This window comes from Bactrocera dorsalis, chromosome 1 (assembly GCF_023373825.1).
Source record: "Bactrocera dorsalis isolate Fly_Bdor chromosome 1, ASM2337382v1, whole genome shotgun sequence".
In the NCBI taxonomy this organism is placed as follows: Eukaryota; Metazoa; Arthropoda; class Insecta; order Diptera; family Tephritidae; genus Bactrocera; species Bactrocera dorsalis.
Window position 1 is genome coordinate 73,037,723 of NC_064303.1, and position 26,410 is coordinate 73,064,132.

Sequence of the window (26,410 nt, forward strand, 5' to 3'; positions counted from 1 at the left end):
GGAGTCTCTCTCCAACCACGAATCCAACACCAAACTTGCGCTCCTTTATATGGCCACTGTAGTAGATGTCACAAGGACCTACTCGTCTCTGTCCTTGTCCCGTCCATCGCATTTCTTGGACGGCGGTGATGTCTGCCTTTATTTTCACGAGGACATCAGCCCGCTGGGCAGCGGCACCTTCCCAATTAAGGGACCGGACATTCCAGCCGCATGCCCTCAAAACGTAGTCCTTATTTCGTTTGCCAATGTTCGTCATCGAAAGGGGGGTTTCTCATCCGAGGCTTATAGTTGATTTTCATTGGGGATGTTTTTTTACGTGGCGGGTCCCAAACCCAGTGCACAACCCTATGCAGGGGATGTTTCGCCTTCTCACGTTAGCTCGCCTTCAAACGGATGTTCTTAGGCTACCCAGAGGATACTTGGTCAAAGACCGGAAGTCGTGAGCTGCTTGAGTTACATGTAAAAGAATCGTTTCTGACCACTCCCAAGTGATTGCACTCAGGGAACTTTCCTCACTTGCGTGAACTTCGGGGCATGACTCCATCCCACTCGGTTCATTGGCCATTAAAAGAGACTTTTATGTTGATGACTTATTAACAGGACCTGAAAATTTTGAGTCTCTAGATCTTATAAGAAGTGAAGTAATTAAAATATTAAACTCGGCAGGATTCACCTTAACGAAGTGGTTTTCGAACCACCCTAAATTTTTCGACAGTGATTGCACTGAAAAGTCATTAAGCTTCAATGACAAAAGTTCCACTAAAACGTTAGGAATCCATTGGTTGCCGAAAGAGGATTTGTTTCGATTTGTCCTAGACGACAATTTTAATGATTTGCGAGCCACTAAACGAAACATATTATCAGTTTCTGCTCGCCTTTTTGATCCTCTTGGATTACTAGCCCCACTAGTTACCAAAGCAAAAATCTTATTGCAAGAGCTTTGGATCCAAAAACTAGATTGGGATGAGTCGATTCCATTGCGCCTTGACACTAGCTGGCAGAACTTTAAAGCCAACCTAATGCAGCTTTCATCGATAAGCATTCCTCGTTACGTAAACGTTGAGTCGAGTGCCATCTGCCAAATACATGGCTTCTCCGACGCCTCAATAAGGGCGTACGGATGCTGCATATACATACGAAGCCAATCTGTTAGTGGCATTAAATGCATGCTGCTTACTGCAAAGTCTAGAGTGGCTCCGCTGAAGACCAAATCTCTTCCGCGTCTTGAGCTCTCGGCAGCACATCTTCTTTCAAAATTATGGTCAAGAGTTGCGCCTATGTTGAATCGACATTTCGAAAAAATTACATTCTGGACAGACTCCGAAATTGTTTTACATTGGATAAAAACACATCCTTCCTCATTACAAACATTCGTCGCAAATAGAGTGTCCGAAATCCAAGAGTTGACAGACAAAGTACATTGGCGACATGTGCCAACGAAACAAAATCCTGCGGATCAAGTGTCTCGGGGTTGTAATTTGGACGAATTAAATAATTCAATATGGTTTGGCGGTCCACAGTTCCTCCTAGAAGACCCTGCATTATGGCCAATTAACACCCACTTCCAGCTCTCACCAGAAGACGAAGCGTTAGAGAAGAAGAAAAATGCATTTACATTAATTTCGACCACAGAGAAAAATCCAATATTGGAACTCATTGAAAAATTATCTTCTCATAGAAAAATGCTTCGTGTGGTCGCATATTTACTACGATGGATCAGACGACCAAAAATGCCTACGGAGGGTAGGGATCTGACATCTAACGAATTGCACTTGAGTTTTTTGAAAATTGTTCAAGTGATTCAAAATACGGAATTTGCAAATGAAATCCAAAAACTGACTAAGGGCACCACGCTACCGGCAAACTTGCAAAAACTAAATCCGTTCTTGCATGAGTACTCGGACATGTCGCTGTCATTCAAATTAATCCGAGTAGGAGGTCGCCTTTTAAATGCACCTCTCCCATACGATGCCAAATTTCCACTATTGCTATATAAAAATTCGCACTTCGTTACGACTTACTTACGGTTCCTGCATTTTCGAAATCACCATGCTGGAGCAAAAGCGCTGGTTGCGCCTCTTCGAGAACGCATATGGCTGATTAATGCAAGAGAAGCATGCAGTAGAACCGTAAGAAACTGCACACACTGCTTTTATTACAAGCCGAAGCTGCAAACCCAAATAATGGGAAACGTGCCATCAGAAAGACTTCGAGCGCTACGACCCTTCCTTATATGTGGCGTAGATTTTTGTGGTCCAATATATACAACATTAAAAATACGTGGTCGACCACCCGTGAAAACTTATATTGCTGTTTTTGTGTGCTTTACTTCGAAAGCAGTGCACTTAGAATTAGTTTCTGACTTATCGACTAATACATTTATTTTCGCCCTCAAAAGGTTCATTGGTCGCCGAGGGATTCCGCAGAAAATATACAGCGACAATGCAACCAACTTCGTCGGCGCCGACCGCAAGCTTCGCGAGCTGAAAGAGGCATTTCTAGCTCAGTCAACGGAAGTGAAGGAATGCGCCGCAGAAGAACGATTCAGCCTCACCTTCATACCACCCAGGGCGCACTTCGGCGGATTATGGGAGGCCGCGGTGAAATCCGCCAAACACCTGGTAGCTCGCGAACTCGGCAACGCTCTTCTCACCGCAGAAGAGCTGTCAACAGTACTAGCCGAAGTGGAAGCCATTCTCAACTCGCGTCCACTAGCACCGTTGAGCCAAGACCCCAACGATGGAGAGGCTCTAACGCCAGCACACCTGCAGATCGGTTGCCCTCTACGAGCACTGCCACCAGCACAAGTGCCAACGGACATAATTCGTTGTTGCGAGAGATGGCAACTTGTTTGCTATCTCAAGCGACAGTTTTGGCAGCAGTGGTCCAAAACGTATCTCACGAGCCTTCAAGAGCGGAACAAATGGTTACATCCGGAGCGGAATCTGCAGGCCGGCGACCTCGTCCTCGTACACGAAGACAACACACCACCGCAGCAGTGGGTACTAGGACGAGTCGCCGCAACCGTAGAAGGGCAAGACGGCAAGGTGCGAGTGGCAGACGTGGCAACGAAAGCAGGCACAATCAAGCGGCCCATTCATAAGCTCGCCCTGCTACCCATCAACGTTGAAGGATCATGATCCTGTCAAGGCGGCCGGTGTTGCGTCAAGCGACATCCTTTAAACATATATCATATTTTTAAACATAATACTAAACGAATGTTTATGAATTAATTTTATATTAAATATTTAAATTAAAATGTTAAAGTTTATTTTATATTATATTATACTCACCCTAATAATACTGTTTATATACTCACCATAATTTTCTACCATAATGTAACGAATTGAATTCTACTTACCCCTTTTTTATAAATACATATTTACGCGTCCCGTTAGTTTAAGCCGTTAGGTTAAGGTTTAGGCTAAGTCATAAAATTCATGAAATAAAGAATTCAATTGTGTAAGAAGAACATTCGCGAGCGGTCGCTATTTCATTTTCTCGGCACAGGCAATTTTGTACCTTCGGTTCACGCATTCCCAATTAATCAGTTTTCTCAAAAAAGCTTGAGATTTTTCAACAACAATTTCCAGACACACTCGCCTTAGGTCACTCTCGCACCTCTGCAATACAGCAGTTTCTAAGTATGGAAAAAAATCTACTTAGAAAAGGTGAGCTTAAACAAGTTTATGATGGTGTCGTGGAAGAATACCTTCATTTAGATCACATGGAGGAAATAAGCCCATGTGAAAAAATCATAAGAGGCAAATATTACTCTTTCTACTTGCCACATCATGCAGTAGTAAAGCCTGAGAAGAAAAAAATCAAAAGTTCGAGTGGTCATCAACGCATCACGATCCACGAGCTCAGGTGATTCCCTAAATGATATTCTATTTACGGGACCCACACTCCAACCAGATTTAATGCTCCTCATATTGAAATGGCGTATATACAAATACGTATTCAGTGGGGTTGTCGAAAAGATGTATCGACAAATACTGGTTCATAAAGATGATCAAGATTTTCAGCGGATTATTTTCCGAAAATCTGCCAATAGTCCACTGGCCGACTTTAAATTGAAAACAGTTACCTTTGGCGTAAACTGTGCCCCTTATCTAGCCATTCGTACACTACACGAACTGGCAGAAGACACAAAGCCAGAATTTCCACTGCCAACACAAGTCTGTTGTTATCCTGTCTGGAAGCCACAGTCTTCCACAAGCATACGAGACCTTATCACAGGTAATAAATGCCCTCAATACCGCAGGGTTTCCTTTAAAAAAGATTACTGCCAATCACCCAAATATTTTAAAAAATATTCCTAAAGACCATTTGTTGGATACTAATTTCCATATATTTGAAAAGGAAAGTACAACAAAAACACTAGGCATCCAATGGAATGCGATATCGGACCAGTTTTCATACACGACTGAGTCCATATCCGCATTATCCGCCATTACAAAACGCCAAATTCTCTCCTCGGTGGCAAAACTTTTTGACCCCGCAGGATGGCTTTCGCCAATTATGATACAAGCGAAAATCCTGATCCAAGAATTATGGCTAGATAGAACCGACTGGGACAAAACAGGTGAAACCTCTTCGCTTAGAAAAATGGTCCCAGTTTGCTAATAATTTGAACGACATCTCGCAGATACAAATTCCACGGTGGGTAAACTATTCCCCCAAATACAATGTGGAACTACACGGCTTCTGCGACGCCTCTGAAAAGGCATATTGTGCCACTATATATGTGCGTACACAAAGCGATGTCGCAACTACAAGCCACTTACTAGCGGCAAAAGCAAAAGTTGCGCCTCTAAAAACGCTAAGTCTCCCACGACTTGAGCGCTCTGCTACTACCAAAGCTAGCTTCAATAGTGCAGACCCACTTAAACCTGGCGGAATACAAATTATATTTATGGCCCGATTTCAAGATAGTTCTAGCCTGGTTAGAAAAACCACCACATGCGTGGAAAACGTACATTTCTAATCGAACGTCTGAAATACTTGACATAGTAGGATCAGCCACTTGGCGACACGTAGCCAGTGCTGACAATCCTGCCGATCTAGGTACAAGAGGATGTAAACCTCTGCAACTCGCCACCTCCACCCTCTAGTGGAATGACCCCCCATGGTTAACAGAATCTCCCGATTCTTGGCCACAATCGCCCATGCGCAACATACTTGCCCCAGAAAGTGGAAAAATCGACACTTATCATGCAACACTGAATGACACTGACATCCTTGAACGATTTCATCGTTCCCCCGAGCCCTCCGGGTAGTTGCCTATATGCTCAAGTTTTTAGAGCGGCTTAAATTTAAAGTTAAAGGAGCAACTTATCTCAATTGCAATAAATTGACGCAATAAGACTTACAAAAAGCAAAGGTCGCTCTTATCGCATCAACCCAAACGCGCTACTTCAGCTGCAATATAGCATTACTAAGAAAATCGAAGCCTATTGATAAAAAGAGCTCACTCTTAGTTTTAAACCCATTTCTAGACACGAAGGGTTTACTTCGTGCGAATGGTCGGCTTACTAATTCAAGCCTCACGTACAACGAACGCCACCCTATAATCATACAAGAGAGGTGTCCGTTTGCCACTTTATTTATTAGATATATCCACATATTAATGTTCCACGCCGATCATCGCCTCATGCAACATATGGTCCGCCAAGAGCTGTACATACCCCGACTGAAGCCCCAAATAAAGAAGTGCATTTTCATGTGCAAAATCTGCACTATGCATAAGCAGAAAATGCGATTATGGCAACACTTCCACCTGAACGCTGCAATTTTGCTCTACCCTTCACCACTACAGGTGTCGATTTTTCTGGGCCTTTTATGATAAAGGCATCCATGCTAAGGTCTCCTACCCTCATGAAAGGCTATGTGGCTGTTTTTGTCTGTTTCACGACAAAAGCAGTACACCTTGAGCTATGTACGAATATGACGACGGAAGCTTTTCTTACGGCTTTTGCTCGTTTCGTCGGACGACGAGGCTTTCCATCAAAAATCATGTGCGATAATGGTAAAACATTTATCGGAGCTCAAAGAGCTACCGAAAAACAGTTTGTGGACTTCACAAAACAAGTCTCATCTGACATTGTCCAAAAATACGCTCCACAAGGTATCAATTGGCAGTTTATCCCCCAAGCGCCCCTCATATGGGCAGCTTGTGGGAGTCAGCTGTAAAAAGCTTCAGCAGCGCCGCGAACAACCATCGTTCCCGCAGCCCACCGAGAAGTTCAGACAGCTCCGCGTAGTGACGCGCAAGCACGGGCTCCGGAACCAGCACCACTTCAGTGTGCGCTATGTCGCCGCCGACATCGATTGCCACATTGCGGCATATTCAAGGGGATGACGCCTCAGCAACGCCAGCAGGTCGCCCAGGCCCACGGGCATTGCTTAAATTGTCTGGCACCTACCCATCTAACACGCGAATGCACCACCGGGTATCAGTGCCAGGTTTGTATGGGTCACCATCACACCATGTTCCACCGCAATGCATCCCCCCTCACACGTCACAAACCAGCAAAACTTACATTCCACACGACACACCAGCTGATTATACACCCAAACGAAAAGAAAAGGGGACCTAAAGGACAACTGCAACTCACTTCGCTTTCGTTCTCCGCAGCAACAAGTACGCGTGTGCCAGCCATTTTTTAATAACGTTTCATCATCCTCCAGTTTTTTCAACCTTTTATACATCAAGTCAAAAGTACGCGTGTGCGAACATCATTAAACGGCGTGTGTGCCATCCTCCAGTTTTTTAACATTTTTATATATCAAGTCGGAGTTACGCGTGTGCGAACATCTTTAAACGGCGTGTGTGCCATCGTCCAGTTTTTCAACATTTTTATATATCAAGTCGGAGTTACGCGTGTGCGAGCATCTTTGAACGGCGTTTGTGCCATCCTCCAGTTTCAACATTTTTTCATCCTGAGTCAGAGTTACGCGTGTGCGAACATCTTCGAACGGCGTTTGTGCCATCCTCCAGTTTCACCATCTTTTCATCCCGAGTCGGAATTCTCAGCCGATACTCATTTTACAAAGTATTTAAAATTGTACATAAACTAAATCCAAACGCAATATAATTACCTACACTAGTGCACGCGTATGCACATTGAAGTAAGTCCATTTTTTAATTTTATTCTAAAACCAAATTTGGTGGTCATCGAGAAGGTGAGTGCGTGGGAAAATTTAAGAATTCAAGGTGCACAGGAAAAAGTGAGATTATGATTTTTTATACAGCCTCAAGAATAAATTACCATTTATAATAATAAAAACAAAAATAGGTTTTATAAGACTTATAATAGACACAGGCGCAACAAACTCCATTTTAAATCCGGGTATCTGCGACCCTGAAAGAATTCATCCAACTAGCCCACTTTTAATTAAGACTCTCCAACTTCGAATTTACGTTGACAAAAAGGCAATAGTAGCCATGTTCGAAGAATTTAGCGACATTGGAACTAATAAACCAATAGAATTTTATATAATAAAATTTCATCACTTTTTTGACGGTCTAATAGGTAACGATATATTGAGACCGCTAAACGCCTGTATCGATTATAGAAAGAACGAAATAAACATCGGTAACAAGACACTCCCAATGCACTTCGAAAACGAAAACTTAAATGAAAGAAAGATAGTAGTACCAGATGACTCTGACCTAATATATAATAAGGAAGAAAACGGCGGAAACATTGTAAGAGAGGGAATTTTAAATGTAAGAAATAAAGAAGCAAAGATAAACTTACTATCCGAAACCAATCGGGTGACTACGCAAAAAGTAGATCACGAAAATTTTAACATAATCGAAAATAAAGAATCTAAACCATTGGCTGACCAAATTAGAATAGGACACTTGAACCCCGAGAAAAGATCACAATTGTTGCAAATAATAAAAGGATATCGTAATATATTTTACCAGGAAAATGAAGGACTTTCATTTACTTCAGCAATAAAACATAGAATTAGAACTACAAACAACATACCTATATTTTCTAAGTCATATAGGTACCCGTACGTACATAAGAAAGAAGTCACAGATCAAATCCAAGAAATGTTAAAACACGGGATAATTAGGAATAGCAATTCTCCCTACTCAGCCCCAATTTGGATCGTGCCAAAGAAGGCCGATGCCAGCGGGAAACCAAAGTGGAGACTTGTAATCGACTATCGTAAACTGAACGAAGTAACGATCGATGACAAGTTTCCCATCCCGAACATAGACGAGATTCTTAAAAAACTGGGAAGAAGCCAGTACTTCACTACACTCGATCTGGCGAAGGGTTTCCACCAAATCGAGATAGAGGAAGAAGACATCCACAAAACTGCATTTAGTGTTGAAGGAGGGCACTATGAATTTCTGCGAATGCCTTTCGGACTAAAAACAGCCCCTGCAACGTTTCAGAGATTGATGAATAATCTACTTCAAGATTATATCAACAAAATCTGCCTAGTATACCTGGACGATATAATCATATTTTCAACATCCTTACAGGAACATATGAACTCACTTAGACTTATATTCGCAAGATTACAGGAGGCAAATTTAAAAGTCCAGCTAGATAAATCAGAATTTCTAAAAAAGGAAACAGAGTTCCTTCGGCACATAATTACAACGGAAGGAGTCAAGCCCAATCCTAAAAAGATAGAATGCGTTGTTAACTTCCCAATACCCAAAACAGCAAAACAGATCAAGCAATTCTTAGGGCTCACAGGCTACTATAGGAAGTTCATAAAGGACTGCTCGGCTATAGCTAAACCAATGACAAGGTGCTTAAAGAAAGATTCACAGATAAATATAAATGACTCGGACTACGAAAAAAGTTTTAACACCCTCAAGACCCTACTAACACATGATCCAATATTAACATACCCTGACTTTTCTAAGACATTTACATTGACAACGGACGCGAGTAATTACGCTTTGGGAGCGGTACTTTCCCAAGATAATCATCCAATATGCTACGCCAGTCGCACCCTTAATACGCATGAAACAAATTATAGCACAATAGAGAAGGAATTATTGGCAATAGTATGGGCTACAAAATATTTTAGGCCATACCTTTTTGGTCGTAAGTTTATAATAGAGACAGATCACAAGCCACAGACATGGCTCTTTTCTATAAAGGAACCAAATTCAAAACTTGTTAGGTGGAGATTAAGACTATCTGAATACGATTATGATATTAGGTATAAGAAAGGAACAATGAATAGTAATGCCGACACTTTGTCAAGGATTGAAATTGAACCCAGCATTAATACACTAGAGTGCGACAAGGGAACGATAAAAAGTACTAGTTCACCAATTAATATGTTTAAAAATCAAGTAGTTATAATGAAAACTACCTCTGGATCATTAAGAATAAAAAATAAATCTGTTTTTAAAAATAAAAGAAGAATAATTTCTATGAAGGAAATGGACAGGGAAACAGCAATTACAATATTAAAGAATCATTTTAATCCAACACAACTGAATGCTATTTTTATCGAAGACGAATTTTATACTATATTTAAAACTGTTTATGAAGAACTATTTTCAAATAACACAAATTTTAAAGTACTTAGATCTACACTCATGACGGAAGACATAGAAGACGAAAATCGATTAACTGAAATTATTAAAAACGAACATCTTGACAAAAACCATAGAGGAATTCAGGCAGTATATCAAGAATTAATTACGCGAATGTACAATCCTCAATTAAAACAAAGGATAACTCAGTTCATAAATAACTGTGAAATTTGTAACTTAAAAAAATACGATAGGAAACCCCCGAAAGTCCCTTACAAAATTACAGAAACTCCATCCAAACCTCTGGAAACATTCAATATAGACGTATTTTTTACTTTAGGTAAGAAACTTTTTAAGACAGCAATTGATAAATTTTCGAAGTTCGCGTTAGCATTTCAAATAAACGGTAGGAGTTGGACAGAATTTAAAACAAAACTTTTGCTGATAATCAATACTTATGGGAAAATAAATAAAACTGTTGTGGATTATGAACTAGGTTTTAAAGCTATACCGATACAAGAATTTTTGAAAAAGGAGAACATAGATATTCACTATACTTCCAATAGTAACCATACGTCTAACGCCGACATTGAGAGACTACACAACACAATAAACGAGCACATACGCTTGTTAAGGCACGATAAAGAAAACAAAGACGAAAGTATAGAAGATAAAATGATGAGAATAATAGGTTTTTATAATAATACAATACATAGCACGACCGGCATCAAACTGGGCCCGAATCGCGGCACACGTTAACGAGCGAAATTTAAGAATATTTTTTGTTTTCGGATCGTTGTAGTCGCTATCGAATAGGCACTTTCGAAATTTGAAATTTTCTCATTCGATAACGAGTTTTTGTTTGTACGAAAGAATCGAAATTTCATTCGTTAGGTATTTGAGAAACGTTATAGCACAAATTGAACAAAAAATTTGAATATATCCGCTAAAAATAGTCCGAGGGGCAAAATGTAAGTAATTTTTCATTTATTTAGTTTATTTAACATGTGATATAATTATAACTAATAATTTAAGGACCAATGTAAACAAAATAAATATGCGTCAAAAAAATTTGATGAGTGACTTTATGCTACAGCATCAGGACTTGGCAAAAAATATTTTGCCTAATTGTGGGCAAGGCAAAGTTGCAGCAAATAAGCTATGGGAGGCGTTGACTTTAAAACTGAACGCTGCCGGGCCACCGATGAAAGATGCTAAATCTTGGCGAAAAGTAAGATAAATAAAATAATAGATGATTAAAATAATAATAAAATACAAAAATAGGTATTTGCTGACCAGAAGCACAACATAAAAAAGAAAATTTCTTTCAACAAAGCCTCAAAACAAAGGACTGGTGGTGGTCCGTACGAGGAAAAGCTATTAACTGCAGCAGAAGAGCAACTCCTCCAAGCTACGGGGATAGATGTTGCTGTAGAAGGGTTGACTGTAGTAAAATCTTTTGGAAATGTAGAGCCCGAAGAAGGATTAAATGAGTTGGTAGAAATGATTTTAGATAGCGAGGAAGAAGATCCGACTCCATCCACCAGTCGCAGTGCGACAAAGTCATGTAAAGCGAAGCCCACTGTCGAAAGTGAAAAGCTTTCTCTTTTAAAATGCAATTTACGCGCATATGAAGTAACGCAAGCGCAAATAAATAATAATATTGAGAAACTACTTGCGCTAAAGCAGAGATCTCTCCAAATAAAAGAAGAGGCACATGCTGCAGATATGAAAATAAAAGCTATAGAGTTGGAGATTAAAACTCATGAGCTTGATATTTTAAAGAGAAAAATCCATAAATAAATACCAATATATAAGATATGTTAATTCCAAGTTCTTTATTGAAAATATATTTGTTAAAATAAAATACTTATGAATTCAAATGTTGTTGGAACGTTTAATTCAATTATTATCTAAAGACAACATAATGTGATCTCTAATTTTATGACCAATTTTGATTAATTGAGTCTCATTTCCGGTATCTATTTCTGTATCATTATTTTCGTTTACAAAATATCTGCAATATGTTGAATTTTTATATTGTATGCAAATGTTATGCAACGCTGCACATACATTGCCGAACTTTGCCATCTTTTCAGGACTATACCGACTTCTTTTATCATTGGTAAGAATTTTCCACCGGCCTTTCAGTATACCAATGGTTCGTTCAACAATACAGCGTGCTTTTGCATGGATTTCATTAAACCGTGCTTGGCACGAGCCAACTTCGGGGTTTCTAAATGGTGTCAAACACCATGGTTCCAAAGGATATCCAGAATCTCCTGTTAATTGAGAAAATACGTAGATATGTTTATAAATATATTTTGCAGCTGTATAAGTGCATATATTACCCAAAAGCCAGACATTTCTCATATTGTTTTGATTATATGCTTCCTCCAAAAATCTCCTCTGCGCAGAATGCTTCCATACAAAGGAATCGTGAGCGGCTCCACCATATTTTGAATCAATAGCTAAAATTCGATGTTCGTAATCACAAATCTGCAAATATATATATGTACATACATACATATTCGTAATTATGTGGTCTACAAATCCAAATATATATGTATATAAATGCATATGCTGTGTATTTATGAGTACATCCATGTGTACATATATGCGACTTACTATCATTGAATTAAGACTGTGGTATCCTTTTCTGTTGAAAAACATATGTTCATTCACAGTTGGTTTTTGAAGGCCAAAATGTGTACCGTCAATACATCCGATAACTAAACATTTGTATATTTATTTTTAGCATCTTTATTTAGTCGACAACATACCTCCTGGAACTTTATATTTCTCAACAAAGTATTCTGTGCACTTAGATAAACGGTTTGGCGAAAACTTAATGAAATGTGGACAAAGTTTTGTCTCCATTTCATTAACTACGTCCCCTACAATTTTACACACTGTGCTTTGACACATTCCAATTAAAAAGTCGTTTCCAACTGAGTGTTGATAGCCTCCACTCGCCAAAAGGGACAAAGTCGCTGCTAATTGAAGAATTGGTGGTACTGCGGTTGACAAATGTCCGTTAAATTCTATTTCCGATAAGATGAATGTAAATGCGTCTTTGGTCAGTCTAAACCGCTTCCTGAATCTGTAAATGATTTAAAATAATAATATCTATACCAAGTTAAACGATGTAATTAAAAATGTTCTTACGCTGCTTCAGGTAAAGCCAGGGGATTACTTTTGTCACGGATCCTGGACCTTATGGCCATTTGCTGATGTTCTTCATCTGATTCAGATGAACTTGAATAAAAAAACACGTTAGGGTTCATTTTTTTTGCCTGCAAAAACTAAATTTAGTAAATTTATATATGTATAAACGTCTAATAAATTTGAATATTTACATTCAATTCCAATTCAAATATTTCTTTCTTTTGTTTTGTTTCGTTATTCGAAAAAGTCATTTAGAGCTACACCAGGGAAGTTATTTCATAAAATTTCTATTCGTTTCGTATCGAGTGCGACGATCCGCACACTCGACACGTTACGAAATTTCATTCGATACGATTACTTGCTCGCTCACGACTGCCGCGATTCGGGCCCTGATTGATTTTGTAAATGGCAAAGTACATGAAGATAGCAATTCATGATCTTTTAAATTCAAAGAAAGAAAAGTACATTCAGAAGTTAAATGAAAGCCGGAGGGATATAGAATTAGAAGGCGGGCCAAATTACATTAGAGAGATAAGAGGGGGTAAAAATCACAGAAAATACAGGAAAATTAATGCTGAAAAAATAGATGATGACCACTTACAGATAACAGAAACTGGACATTAATATTATAAAGCTCACGTTAGACCTAAGAAGAAATACCAAGACAAGAGTAACCCCAAAATCAAAGCTACAATTAAATAAATGTAATTTTTTTTTAATGATTAAATGGATCATAATGATGGCAACACTTACCCCAACATTCAAGACTTTTACAAATGTCAAAATAAAAATACAAGACAAGTTTATTCTACCTAATATCATTACAAAAATTAAAGACAATAGTAATACAACACTAGCAGGCATAAAAATTGAATCTTTATATCTGAAGCAAATAAAATACGAAGAAACACTGAAAAATATACACATACATACAGATAAGAACTCAAAAATACTTAGGTTTGGTAAAGATATCTCAATTATTATAACAATATGTACCTTAATTATTTTTATATACCTCTTTAAGAATACAAAAACATATATTCCAAATGTACAACCAAAAAATGAAACTACTATAAACAATCCGGCAAAGATAATATAATTTCGTCGGAGCCTCAAACTAACGGTGGGGGTGTTATAAAGAATACTATTTCCAAAGAATTTTAATACGAATATTAATTAATTGAGTTTTCCAAAGAATTGTTTGTCCAAGTGCATCTTCGCTAACGAAAATGCAACAGTTAACAAAATGTATAATAACTTTATTATTATTAATTGTATTACTTTGCAAAATGCACAAGACACATTTCCTAAGAATTGTTATGCAAACATTTATTTATAAGTTGTTGCAAGAAAGCAAAATGTTAGTATTTAAAAAAGCACGAAATAAAACGGAACGCTGATTATCGATTAAACCTTCAACCCAGTTGTTTTATTTTTTTCGTTGTTCATCACTTCGGTGAAAAAAGTAAGCACCAGAAAGTTGTGCAATTTATGATTTTTAGCTTTTGCCATCGTCGCGAAAAGAAGACTTGTTGGCAAAGGCATGCTCGGGGAGATGTTACGGCCTCTGTTTTTATGAATGTAGCGAGATCGCTGGTGGAATTTGCGCCTGCGTTAATGAATGAAATCGTTTTTGTTGTAAAATTTACTACACTTGTTCTTCGCCAATTTGGCTGCCATATTAACTTGTGAAGATCAATTTTTTGCTGGTGACATATTCATATGTGTACGCATATGTATGTTTGTATGCTTGCGCGTTATTTGTTCGGCAATGTATGCAAATATATGTACATATAAGTATATACATATAAATGTATGAACATGCAAGTCAATGCGCGCACATGTAATAAGTATATTGATAAGTGCTGAAAATATGATTTCAATTTCTGAACGCGCACATGCGTATACATACACTCATATGAGCATGTGCAGATACACAAGATAGGATAGAAGATGTATACCTTTTAACATCGTATACTATACAAATTATATTTATCACAAAATTAAATTTATCACAGCAATATACATAATATACATATACATAATATTGCTGTGATAAATTTAATTTCTATTAATAAGAAAAATATTTACTTGTGTAGTATACGATGTTAAAAGCAAAAAATTAAAAATTTATTCTGTCGAGATTCGAACCTGTGTTAGAATCTTCACTTTCCAAGTGCTTACCACCAACACCACCATTGACATTTAGGTTGCGCTGACTTAAGTATGGTTTGGTTATGCATGTAAGAAACATACGATGGTTCTAATAATTTTGTTTAAGTATAGAAATATGCTTTTGTAGAACATTTGCTTTCGCAAACATATGGATAAATGTGCAAAGGACATAATATATGTATGTATGATTGTTTCTCATTTTGCTTCTACACCAGTGTTGTCCAACGTGACTGTGTGCACGTTATGCTTGTGTTGGTTATTCTAGCGTCAACTGATCGCAAAATTTTGCTTTGCTTGCCTACGAAGTTGAAGACAGTAGCACAATCGTGCTTTCACAGACACTTGTCGCGACATGTTGGTGTGAGGTGTCTGGCACTATCCGTGCGCTATTGTGCGCATAGGCCGTGGACAACGCTGTTCTACACCGATCAAATTTCTATACAACAAGTAAGGAAGGGCTAAGTTCGGGTGTCACCGAACATTTTATACTCTCGCATGATAAAGTGATAATCGAGATTTCATTATCCGTCATTTACATATTTTTTTATTTTGTTGTAAAATTAATTAGAATTAAATTCTGAGAGATTTACCGATATTTTCGGTGAAAAATTAGGTTAGGTAAGGTTAGGCACTGAGTTCTTCGTGTTCGATATCAGGGATCTTGAAAAGTTATAGTCCGATCACGACAATTTTTCCGAAAGGGATACCTCAGCTCAAATACCATATTTGTGTAAAGTTTTATTCCGCTATCATCATTGGTTCTTAATGTATATAATATACAGAGAAGGCATCAGATGGAATTCAAAATAGCGTCATATTGGAAGAAGGCGTGGTTATGAACCGATTTCACCCATATTTCGTACATATCATCAGGGTGTCAAGAAAATATCATATACCAAATTTCATTGAAATCAGTTGAGTAGTTCCTGAGATATGGTTTTTGGTTCATAAGTGGGCGACGCCACGCCCATTTTCAATTTTGAAAAATGGTCTGGGTGCAGCTTCTTTTTGCCGTTTCTCCCGTAAAATTTAGTGTTTCTAACGTTTTTTGTTAGTCGGTTAACGCACTTTTAGTGATTTTCAACATAACCTTTGTATGGGAGGTGGGCGTGGTTATTATCCGATTTCTTCCATTTTTGAGATGTATATGGAAATGCCTGAAGGAAACGATTCTGTAGAGTTTGGTTGACATACCTGTAGCAGTTTCCGAGATATATACAAAAAACTTAGTAGAGGGCGGGGCCACGCCCACTTTTCCAAAAAAAATTACGTCCAAATATGCCCCTCCCTATTGCGATCCTTCGTGCCAAATCTCACTTTAATATCTTTATTCTTGGCTTAGTTATGACACTTTATAGGTTTTCGGTATCCGCCATTTTGTGGGCGTGGCAGTGGGCCGATTTTGCCCACCTTCGAACTTAACCTTCTTATGGAGCCAAGAAATACGTGTACCAAATTTCATCATGATATCTCAATTTTTACTCAAGTTACTCAAGGTACAGTACAGGACAGACGGACGGACGGACAGACAGACATCCGGATTTCAACTCTACTCGTCACCCTGATCACTTTGGTATATATAACCCTATATCTGACTCTTTTAGTTTTAGGACTTACAAACAACTGTTATGTGAACAAAACTATAATACTCTCCTTAGCAACTTTGTTGCGAGAGTATAAAAATCGGCTGAAATGTGTGAGAAAATAAAATGGACAACTAGGGCAAATAATTTTTAAAAAATTTATTGATAATTAAATATAAATGAAAATACATGTAAATTTACTTAAATTTATTGAAATTCCGTTTCGCATTTTTCGGCACTTTCAAATTAATTAATATATGCATATATTGCAAGTGATTTCTTGGTTGAAAGCAAAAATTGAAGCATAAGAAATTGAAATGCCGACGGCAAAACGAAATTGCTTACATTCGTACATTGCGTATGAATCATGAAAATATCATCATAATGTTTAGGTAAATCTTTTATATATTTAAAATGAGTTATTATAAAACAAGATCAAATTAACATTAAATAATTTGAAAAATAATAAATCAAAAATAAAAAAAGTTCTACATACATATTTCCATCCTATGGAATATCAAAGAAATTATTTTATAAATATATATATTTCTGTCTCTTCATATTCTCGGTTAGAATATGTGAGAGAATTGTAAAAAATGTTAAAATTGCGAGGCGAATTCCGACCTACAATGTTAATAAATGCGGTGAATTCCCTAATTTGAATCTATCGAATGTTCGCAGTCGAACCCGCACCTTATCTATACTTTTAAGTTCTCTGGTCAGTCTTCATTTACTTTCTTTGCAAATCGACCCGCGATGACGAGGTGACTATTCACATGTGTGCGCATATGTATGTTTGTATGCTTGTGCATTATTGAAGTTATACTTCTTTTTCTTTCGTTTGTTTTTCATTTCTGCGAATTCTCAACTATTTTATGTGACTTTTGTTTGAAATACTCTGCGTTGGCCTTTGAAAAATTAAGACTATACTTCACAGAATCATTTCTGTGTGTCTTCATTTCCATTTTTGGAAATCGACTCGCGATGCCGAGGTATATCGTTTTATCTGACAGCGTGAGGTTTAAGAAGTTCATTTCTAATTTTGTCTTGTGGCATATTAGAAATGATGTTTCTTCGAAAAACGTTCGCTTACAACGGATAAAACGACTTCTGAGTGGTGATTTTAATGAATAAACTCCAAGGTTTTACACAAAAAAAAGGTGCGTGTGGAGTCCCTACGCGCGGAAGAAGTTAAACTTATTAGTGATATTCAGAAGCAAAATTCGAAACAATCATACATACATATATTATGTCGTTTGCACATTTATCTATATGTTTGCGAAAGCAAGTGTTCTACAAAAGCAAATTTCTCTACTTAAACAAAATTATTTGAACCATCGTATGTTTCTTACATGTATAACCAAACCATACTTAAGTCAGCGCAACCTAAGTGTCAATGGTGGTGTAGGGATGGCAAACTCGATTCCGATTCTACTCGAGAATCGAGTTTTCTCGTAAAATAATCGAGTTTTCGGAATTGATCTTCAGTAGTCGAAGTCGATTAAGAATCGATTCTTGACATTCAACTTGACTATTAATTAAGTGACCAGTTTCAAGTTATAAGCTTAGTATCCAGCTCTCTAGAAATGGAAAAACTTCATATAAAAAAACGCTTAAGAAACTTTCCTGCGATAAATTTACTAGTGCTAGTATGCAGCTCTAAAGAAATCTAGTACTAATTTTTAATACTTTTTTTCAATAAAATGCGAATATGGCAAACCTAGTTTTGCGAAGAAACATGAAATCAACAATTGTTTCTTGAAGGAAATTCAAAGTAATCGTTTAAGAAGAAGAAGAGCGTACATACATACACACACACATATGTATGTAGGATTTATTTAAAAAAAAACACACCGCGTTTTAGTTTTTAACTTCATTTGGTTTATTTCGCACTTCAAAATTCAGGCGGTGGCGTGACCGCATTGTACAACGTCTTCTTAACCACTAATGCAGAGATAAAGAGATGTCCAACTCCTCTCTCACTGGAAGTGAGAGAACAATTGCTAAACGTCAAAACCACCTAAACTTTGACAGTTTACTGGATTGAGGAGGTTTTGACGTTTAGCAATTGGAAACGAGCGATGGCCAGATTGAAATCTTACCAAAAAAATATGAAAACGGAGGAATTTGTTGCATCGTTCAAGACCACTTATAAAAAATGTCAAGCAATGAAAATTAAATAAATTTATGAAATTGAAAGGTATTTGATAAAACGTTTTGTAATGTGATGCATCATAGTATTATTTTCAATGGAAATTTATTAAAAACATTTATTGATTAAGAGCTAAAAAGCTTAAATCCTTTTATTGGGTAATGAAAGTTCAAAAGTCAATTGTTTTAATATACATTAAAAAGATATAAATAGTTTCTCCATATAAGAAATAACCACTATATAGCTGTTTTTATTCGTACTAAATGTTGGATGTTTTAATTTAAAATGTCCAAAAATTTTTATTTTGTTCGATCTGGCCATAATGGAAAATGTTATAAAAAACGTTTATTTTGAGGCGCTCTCACACTGGAATAAGTTGCGCATCCCATTATCCCTGCACTAATGCTTAAACGACTAAACTTAACAACTGATACTTAAACAATTAATCTTATTTCTAATACAAAAATGGATGATCCATATGGACCGTTACAATGATGGCTGCTGATGGACGCTTCGTCAATTAACAGCTGATTTGCAGTGTTGCTATCTGCACTACATTATTCGTTCAGTGACAATACTGCCACATGTTCTATATTGTAACAAAAGTAGTATTAAGATGTATTTGTATTGCTATATGCATCCCTTACTATGAACAATAGCTGTAGGTATATGGAATAGCATTTGTCTTGTTGTAGACATCTGGCGCCGCGAAACAATAGACATCTGGCGCCGCACTGTCTGCTTGTTTACTTAAACAATTGCTGAGTCTGGCGCCGCGGCTGTCTGCTTGTCGAAACAATAGACATCTGGCGCCGCACTGTCTGCTTGTCTACTTAAACAATTGCTGAGTCTGGCGCCGTATAGTATTATGTTCTGGTAATTTCCAGACGCAATATTCTAGAAAGACACGTCGGCATCAGCGAGAAGTGCGTGGCTATATAAGCCGTGGCAACGCCAACGTAATCATTCAGTGCTAAGAGTACACTGCTATAGTGTAGACGAGTTGTGAAATAAAGAGTTGTTGAATTAAATTAAACAGTGTTTGTTTTATTTGTCAATCCAGAGATACGAACCTAACAAAGTAAACTAGCAAGCAGTAAATTCGTAACAATTGGTGTCAGAAGTGGGATTGTCAAATACTCCAAATTCAAGATGGTTAAATTCGGAGAATTGAGAATTCAGCAATTAAAAAAGGAACTGGAGGAGCGTAATTTGCCGATAAGCGGGCAAAAGGCGGATCTGCAGGCACGATTACGTGAAGCAATGGAAGCGGATGGAATTAATGTCGACGAATTCGAATTTGATGGCCCAGAAACTTCTAAAAAGGTAGAAGAAAGAGTTGAAATGGAACAACCGGCGCTGATGGAAGAAATATTGAAGACTCTGAAGACAATTGCTGCACCGCGAGTAAATACAACAGGCAGATGTTTCAACTGTGGAAAAGCGGGTCACTTTGCCCGAAATTGCAATATAAAAGTAAACCCATCAAAACGGAAACAACCAACAGATAACGAGGACGGAGCATCCACATCTCACAAGTCGTTAAACTAAAACGGAACAGTTCAAAGGGGCGTTTACTGGTTCCCACAACTATTTGCCCCGCCATCTCGATATCACAAATAGGTCACCATGACAACAATCTTACTATCAACGGCATCGTAAATGGACGACTGTCAACGCTTACTTTGGATACTGGTGCCACACATTCAATTATCCGACCGGATGTGGTAAGAAGAACGGTTGAGCCATTAGTCGGTTGCAAGCTTCGAACGGCCACCGGGGAGGAAGCAGCTGTCGCGGGAAAAGTGTTTTGCGAAGTGATGATTGGTACCCTAGAAGTTAATCACACCTTCATCGCAGCAGAAATCACGGATGAAATTATATTGGGAGTAGATTTCATGATTGATCACGGGGTTACTTTGGATTTAAACAAGCAAATGCTGTTTTGCCAGAACATGGAGATGCCTTTAAACACCGGATATGTGACCAACGTTGAAAGTAAGAGGGTGATTGTTGATGATAATCAGAGTATTCCACCAAAATCTGAGGCGATTGTATGGGGTAAAGTGAATGGAGGAGGTGGGACTGAAGAATTGTGGATTGTGGAACCAACAAAAATAGATACACCCATATCGGTAGGAAGAACACTTGTGAAAACTAGAGAAGACGCCACCATTCCGGTCAGAGTAGTGAATGAATTCAACACGCCTATAAGGCTGAAGAAAGGAGCAGTAATTGGACAGTGCCAGAATATAAGTACAATAGCACGATGCGAATGGTCAGAACAGAAGCCTACTATTGAGCCACAGCAGATAAGTCCTACACTCCTAAACAATTTGCTGAATGAGGTGCATGGAAATGAAAAATTAAAAGCAGAAAACTATTAGAAAAATACGCATCCATATTTGCAAACGAAGGAAACAACACAGGAAGAACGAGCATTGTCAAACATCGCATAAATACCGGAGACGCTAAACCAATCCGGCAAGCTCCGCGTATGGTTCCACTAGCAAAACGTGAGGATGCTAACAAAATTATTGAAGACATGCACAAAAACGGTACAGTCGAACCTTCAATAAGTCCATGGAGCTCACCTATCGTCTTAGTTAAAAAGAAAGATGGTAGCACCCGTTTCTGCGTAGATTATAGGAAGTTGAATGATGTCACAAAGAAAGACAGTTATCCTCTACCGAGAATCGACGATACCTTAGACACCTTGTCTGGAGCGAAATGGTTTTCTACATTAGATCTACAAAGTGGATATTGGCAAGTCGAGATTGATGAATGTGACCGTGAAAAGACCGCTTTCAGTATGGGCGACGGGCTATGGGAATTCTCTGTGATGCCATTTGGGTTATGTAATGCGCCTGCAACGTTCGAGCGACTGATGGAACATGTGTTAAAAGGACTCAACTGGAAGACATGTTTGGTGTATCTTGATGACATTATCATCATGGGAAAAAGTTTTGATGATCATCTGAAAAATCTAGAGGAAGTCTTTCAGCGAATAGCATCAGCCGGATTACGCTTGAATCCCAAAAAGTGTTCATTATGGAAGAAGCAGGTTACATATCTCGGACATAAAGTGTCAACTGAGGGGATTCACACCGAGGAGGGAAAAATAAAAGCAGTTAAAGATTGGCCTCAACCCACCAACATACATGAACTCCGCAGCTTCCTCGGCTTATGCACGTATTACCGCCATTTTGTACCTGGATTTGCGAACGTGGCTAGAAGTTTACATGATTTAACAAAGAAGAATCGTCCGTTTGTATGGCAGTTGGAACAAGAAAAAGCGTTTGAGCAGCTTAAAGAACTACTTTGTACGGCGCCGATGTTGGCTTATCCAATACCTGGAAAGAAATTCATCCTGGATACAGATGCGAGCGCTTATGGAATTGGAGGTGTCCTGTCTCAGCTCATCGACGGACAAGAAAGAGTAATTGGGTATTACAGCAGAGTGCTCGGGAAACCAGAGAAAAACTACTGTGTGACGCGGAAAGAACTACTAGTTGTGGTGGAATGTGTAAAACATTTCCACAAGTATTTGTATGGACAACGATTCTTGCTGAGGACTGATCATGCAGCATTAAAATGGTTATTACAGTTTAAGAATCCGGAAGGCCAAATTGCGCGATGGATCGAAAGATTACAGAATTACGACTTCGAAACGGAACATCGAAAGGTGATTCACCACAAAAATGCGGATGCATTATCACGTCGCCCTTGTCCACTGGAATGTAAACATTGCTCCAATTCAGAGGGAAAAGAAGGTATAATCGACGTGCGATTACTGAATATAGAACCTGAGGATGATTGGACTCCTCACCACATCAGAATCAATCAGCTGGAGGACCCTGATCTTGCAAAGCTGATAATAGCCAAAGAAAATGGGGTACGACCACCAAAGGAACAAATAAGTAACGAGAGTCCAACGGCAAAAGCATATTGGGCCCAATGGAACAGCATAAACCTCGTTAATGGATACCTTCATCGTACCTGGGAAAGCGAAGATGGCAAACAGTCTCGTCTGCTGATCATAGTACCGAAATCCATGATCCCGAAAGTATTGAAAGAATATCACAATGGACCTAGTGGAGGGCATCTTGGGATTACAAAAACTATAGAGAAGATTAAACAACGGTTCTACTGGATCGGTTGTCGAGATTCCATAGCAGAATGGATAAGTAATTGCGTAGAGTGCATGGCAGCTAAAGGTCCTAAAGCCAAAAGTCGCGGTAGGCTACAACAGTCGCAATGGATGTTGCAGGTCCGTTCCCAACCAGTACGGCCGGAAACAAATATCTACTGGTTGTCATGGACTATTTCAGTAAATGGCCAGCGAAGGCAGTAGCCGAAGCGTTTGTAGAAAATTGGATAACAAGGTTCGGAGTGCCCGTCGAATTACACTCAGATCAAGGCAGGAATTTCGAATCTTCCATTTTCCAAGAAGTCTGTACATTATTGGGCATCCACAAGACACGGACAACAGCGTTACATGCACAATCAGATGGAATGGTGGAGAGATTCAACCGAACGCTCGAAGAACATCTGCGGAAAATCGTTGATAAAGATCAACGGAACTGGGACAAGTGCATCCAGATGTTCCTGCTGGCGTATCGTTCAGCGACGCACTAGACAACTGGTTACACGCCAGCAAAAATTATTTTCGGATCTGATCTGCGACTCCCTGCTGATCTTAAGTTTGGAACGAATCCTAGAGCTGTAAGAAATGATGGAGATTATTGTTCTGCCTTAAAGGAAGAAATGAATGGATTGCATCTAATGGTAAGACAGCATACGCATCTGATGAGCAATAAGATGAAGGACCGATTCGATCAAGCAAAAATTCAAAAGGGTTTGAAGAAGGTGATCTGGTCCTGTTGTACAATCCACTTCGAAAGAAAGGCTTGTCCCCGAAACTGCAGACAGCCTGGGAAGGACCCTATATGGTGATGAAAGGACTTAATGACGTGGTATACCGCATACAAAGAAATGAAAAAGCACGATGTAAAATGAAAGTAGTACATTTGGAGAGGCTCGCCCCATTTGGTTCAAGAGGATTTGTGCCTAATCGGGACGATTAGGCTTTAGTGGAGGGCAGTGTTACAAAAGTAGTATCAAGATGTATTTGTATTGCTATATGCATCCCTTATTATGAACAATAGCTGTAGGTATATGGAATAACATTTGTCTTGTTGTAGACATCTGGCGCCGCGAAACAATAGACATCTGGCGCCGCACTGTCTGCTTGTCTACTTAAACAATTGCTGAGTCTGGCGCCGCGGCTGCCTGCTTGTCTGCTTGCGTCTGGCGCCGTATAGCATTATGTTCTGGTAATTTCCAGACGCAATATTCTAGATGATATTGATATCATCGGCCTCAACACCCGCGCCGTTAGTTCTGCTTTCTCCAGACTGGACAAGGAAGCAAAACGAATGGGTCTGGCAGTGAACGAGGGCAAGACGAAATATCTCCTGTCATCAAACAAACAGTCGTCGCACTCGCGACTTGGCACTCACGTCACTGTTGACAGTCATAACTTTGAAGTTTTAGATAATTTCGTCTATCTTGGAACCAGCGTAAACACCACCAACAATGTCAGCCTAGAAATCCAACGCAGGATAACTCTTGCCAACAGGTGCTACTTCGGACTGAGTAGGCAATTGAGAAGCAAAGTCTTCTCTCGACAGACAAAAACCAAAACTCTATAAGTCTCTCATAATCCCCGTCCTGCTATATGGTGCAGAGGCATGGACGATGTAAACATCTGATGAGTTGGAGTTACGAGTTTTCGAGAGAAAAATTCTGCGGAATATTTATGTTCCTTTGCACGCATGGGCCACGGCGAATATCGCATTCGATGGAACGATGAGCTGTACGAGATATACGACGACATTGACATAGTTCAGCGAATTAAAAAACAGCGGCTACGCTGGCTAGGTCATGTTGTCCGGATGGACGAAAACACTCCAGCTCTGAAAGTATTCGACGCAGTACCCGTCGGGCGAAGCAGAGGAAAAGGAAGACCTCCACTCCGTTGGAAGGAACAAGTGGAGAAGGACCTGGCTTCGCTTGGAATATCCAATTGGCGCCACGTAGCGAAAAAAAAAAACGACTGGCGCGCGGTTGTTAACTCGGCTATAATCGCGTAAGCGGTGTCTGCGCCAATTAGGAAGAAGAATATTCTAGAAGGACACGTCGGCATCAGCGAGAAGTGCGTGGCTATATAAGCCGTGGCAACGCCAACGTAATCATTCAGTGCTAAGAGTAAACTGCTATAGTGTAGACGAGTTGTGAAATAAAGAGTTGTTGAATTAAATTAAACAGTGTTTGTTTTATTTGTCAATCCAGAGATACGAACCTAACAAAGTAAACTAGCAAGCAGTAAATTCGTAACAATATATTATTTCTTCCTACATGTATTACGAACAAAGTTTATTTTCTTTGTTTATTCTCCCTTGCTCTTTTAATGTGGATCATTCACAATGCGTAACCAGCTGTCAAAATTACTTGAAGAAATTATGTATATATTTTTCTTGAGCAATTACTTAAGAGTTGGATACGGACCTATACATACTACATACAAGCACAAGAAAACTCGCGATTCTTAATTCTTGACGATAAATTTATTAAAATGGCACCTAGCGCTGTATGGATTTACTTTAAAAAAATAAACAACGGGTCGAATGTCCAGTGTCACCAATTTGGAAAGCAACTAAAATATAATAATAGTACGTCTAGAATTATTTAAAAAAAAAAATTAAATGAAATGTAATGTTCTTGGTGCTTTATTTAAAAACAAAACAATATAATTGTTTTTAACTATTTTTGTGTTTTATTTAATCGATTTGATTAATCATTCATTTATGCCTTGTAATTTAATAAATAAATTTTTGTCCTTTTAATTTAAAATCGATTAGAATCGAAAGAATCGATTTTTGCCCCCGGATAATCGATTCTTAGAATCGAAAAAAAAAATAAAAATAGTCAGAATCGAAAATCGATTCTGTAACGAATCTTGCCATCCCTATGGTAGTGTTGGTGGTAAGCGCTTGGAAAGTGAAGATGCTAACAAAGGTTCGAATCTCGACAGAATAAATTTTTAATTTTTTGCTTTTAACATCGTATACTATAAAAATAAATATTTTTCTTATTAATAGAAATTAAATTTATCACAGCAATATTATGTATATGTATATTATGTATATTGCTGTGATAAATTTAATTTCTATTAGTAAGAAAAATATTTATTAGTATAGTATACGATGTTAAAAGGCATACATCTTCTATCCTATCTTGTGTATCTGCTCATGCTTATATGAGTGTATGTATACGCATGTGCGCGTTCAGAAATTGAAATCATATTTTCATCACTTATCAATATACTTATTACATGTGCGCCCATTGACTTCCATGTTTATACATTTATATGTATATACTTATATGTACATGTATTTGCATACATTGCCGAACAAATAATGCACAAGCATTCAAACATACATATGCGTACACATATGAATATGTCACCAACAAAAAATTGATCTTCACAAGTCAATATGGCAGCCAAATTGGCGAAGAACAAAGGAGAGATGATTACGTTGCATATTCTCTTCCGCAACGAAGAGACGGAACTACTTTCCGAGTCAAAATTCCTTCATTTAGACTTTGCTTTATTCTTCATTTTATGTGCGTAATAAATTTATAAAATGTGAATTTAAGTTTTCTAGTTTTCTTTCATACAAAAGGATATGCATTTCTGAATATCACTAAGAAGTATTTTCTTTAACTGAAATAAAAATA

At 38.3% G+C, this 26,410-nt stretch overlaps 2 protein-coding genes and 1 pseudogene across 2 annotated transcripts; 2 read left to right on the plus strand and 1 right to left on the minus strand.

Annotated features, from left to right (window-relative positions):
- The first annotated feature begins 10,401 nt into the window (after positions 1–10,401).
- On the plus strand, positions 10,402–11,364 carry LOC125775513 (uncharacterized). The gene is made up of 2 exons (XM_049446173.1): positions 10,402–10,760; positions 10,814–11,364. The coding sequence occupies exons 1-2, from the start codon at positions 10,587–10,589 to the stop codon at positions 11,330–11,332; spliced, it is 693 nt and encodes a 230-aa protein (XP_049302130.1). The 5' UTR covers positions 10,402–10,586; the 3' UTR covers positions 11,333–11,364.
- Positions 11,365–11,415: 51 nt separating this feature from the next.
- Positions 11,416–13,111, minus strand: LOC125775385 (putative nuclease HARBI1). Its single transcript, XM_049445922.1, has 6 exons — positions 12,889–13,111; positions 12,698–12,825; positions 12,313–12,632; positions 12,158–12,261; positions 11,881–12,028; positions 11,416–11,811 (listed from the first exon to the last, which is right to left on the minus strand). The coding sequence occupies exons 1-6, from the start codon at positions 12,946–12,948 to the stop codon at positions 11,432–11,434; spliced, it is 1,140 nt and encodes a 379-aa protein (XP_049301879.1). The 5' UTR covers positions 12,949–13,111; the 3' UTR covers positions 11,416–11,431.
- A 4,264-nt stretch (positions 13,112–17,375) lies between these two features.
- On the plus strand, positions 17,376–17,574 carry LOC125775888 (small nucleolar RNA U3; annotated as a pseudogene).
- Positions 17,575–26,410: the final 8,836 nt, after the last annotated feature.

Bases quoted from the DNA above. Each gene is read 5' to 3' on its own strand.
- LOC125775513 (XM_049446173.1), top strand. From the start codon at position 10,587: ATGCGTCAAAAAAATTTGATGAGTGACTTTATGCTACAGCATCAGGAC. The intron at 10,761-10,813 runs GTAAGATAAATA...ATACAAAAATAG, and splicing joins ATGCTAAATCTTGGCGAAAA to GTATTTGCTGACCAGAAGCA.
- LOC125775385 (XM_049445922.1), bottom strand. From the start codon at position 12,948: ATGACTTTTTCGAATAACGAAACAAAACAAAAGAAAGAAATATTTGAA. The intron at 12,633-12,697 runs GTAAGAACATTT...AATCATTTACAG, and splicing joins CTGGCTTTACCTGAAGCAGC to ATTCAGGAAGCGGTTTAGAC. The intron at 12,262-12,312 runs GTATGTTGTCGA...ACAAATGTTTAG, and splicing joins GAAATATAAAGTTCCAGGAG to TTATCGGATGTATTGACGGT.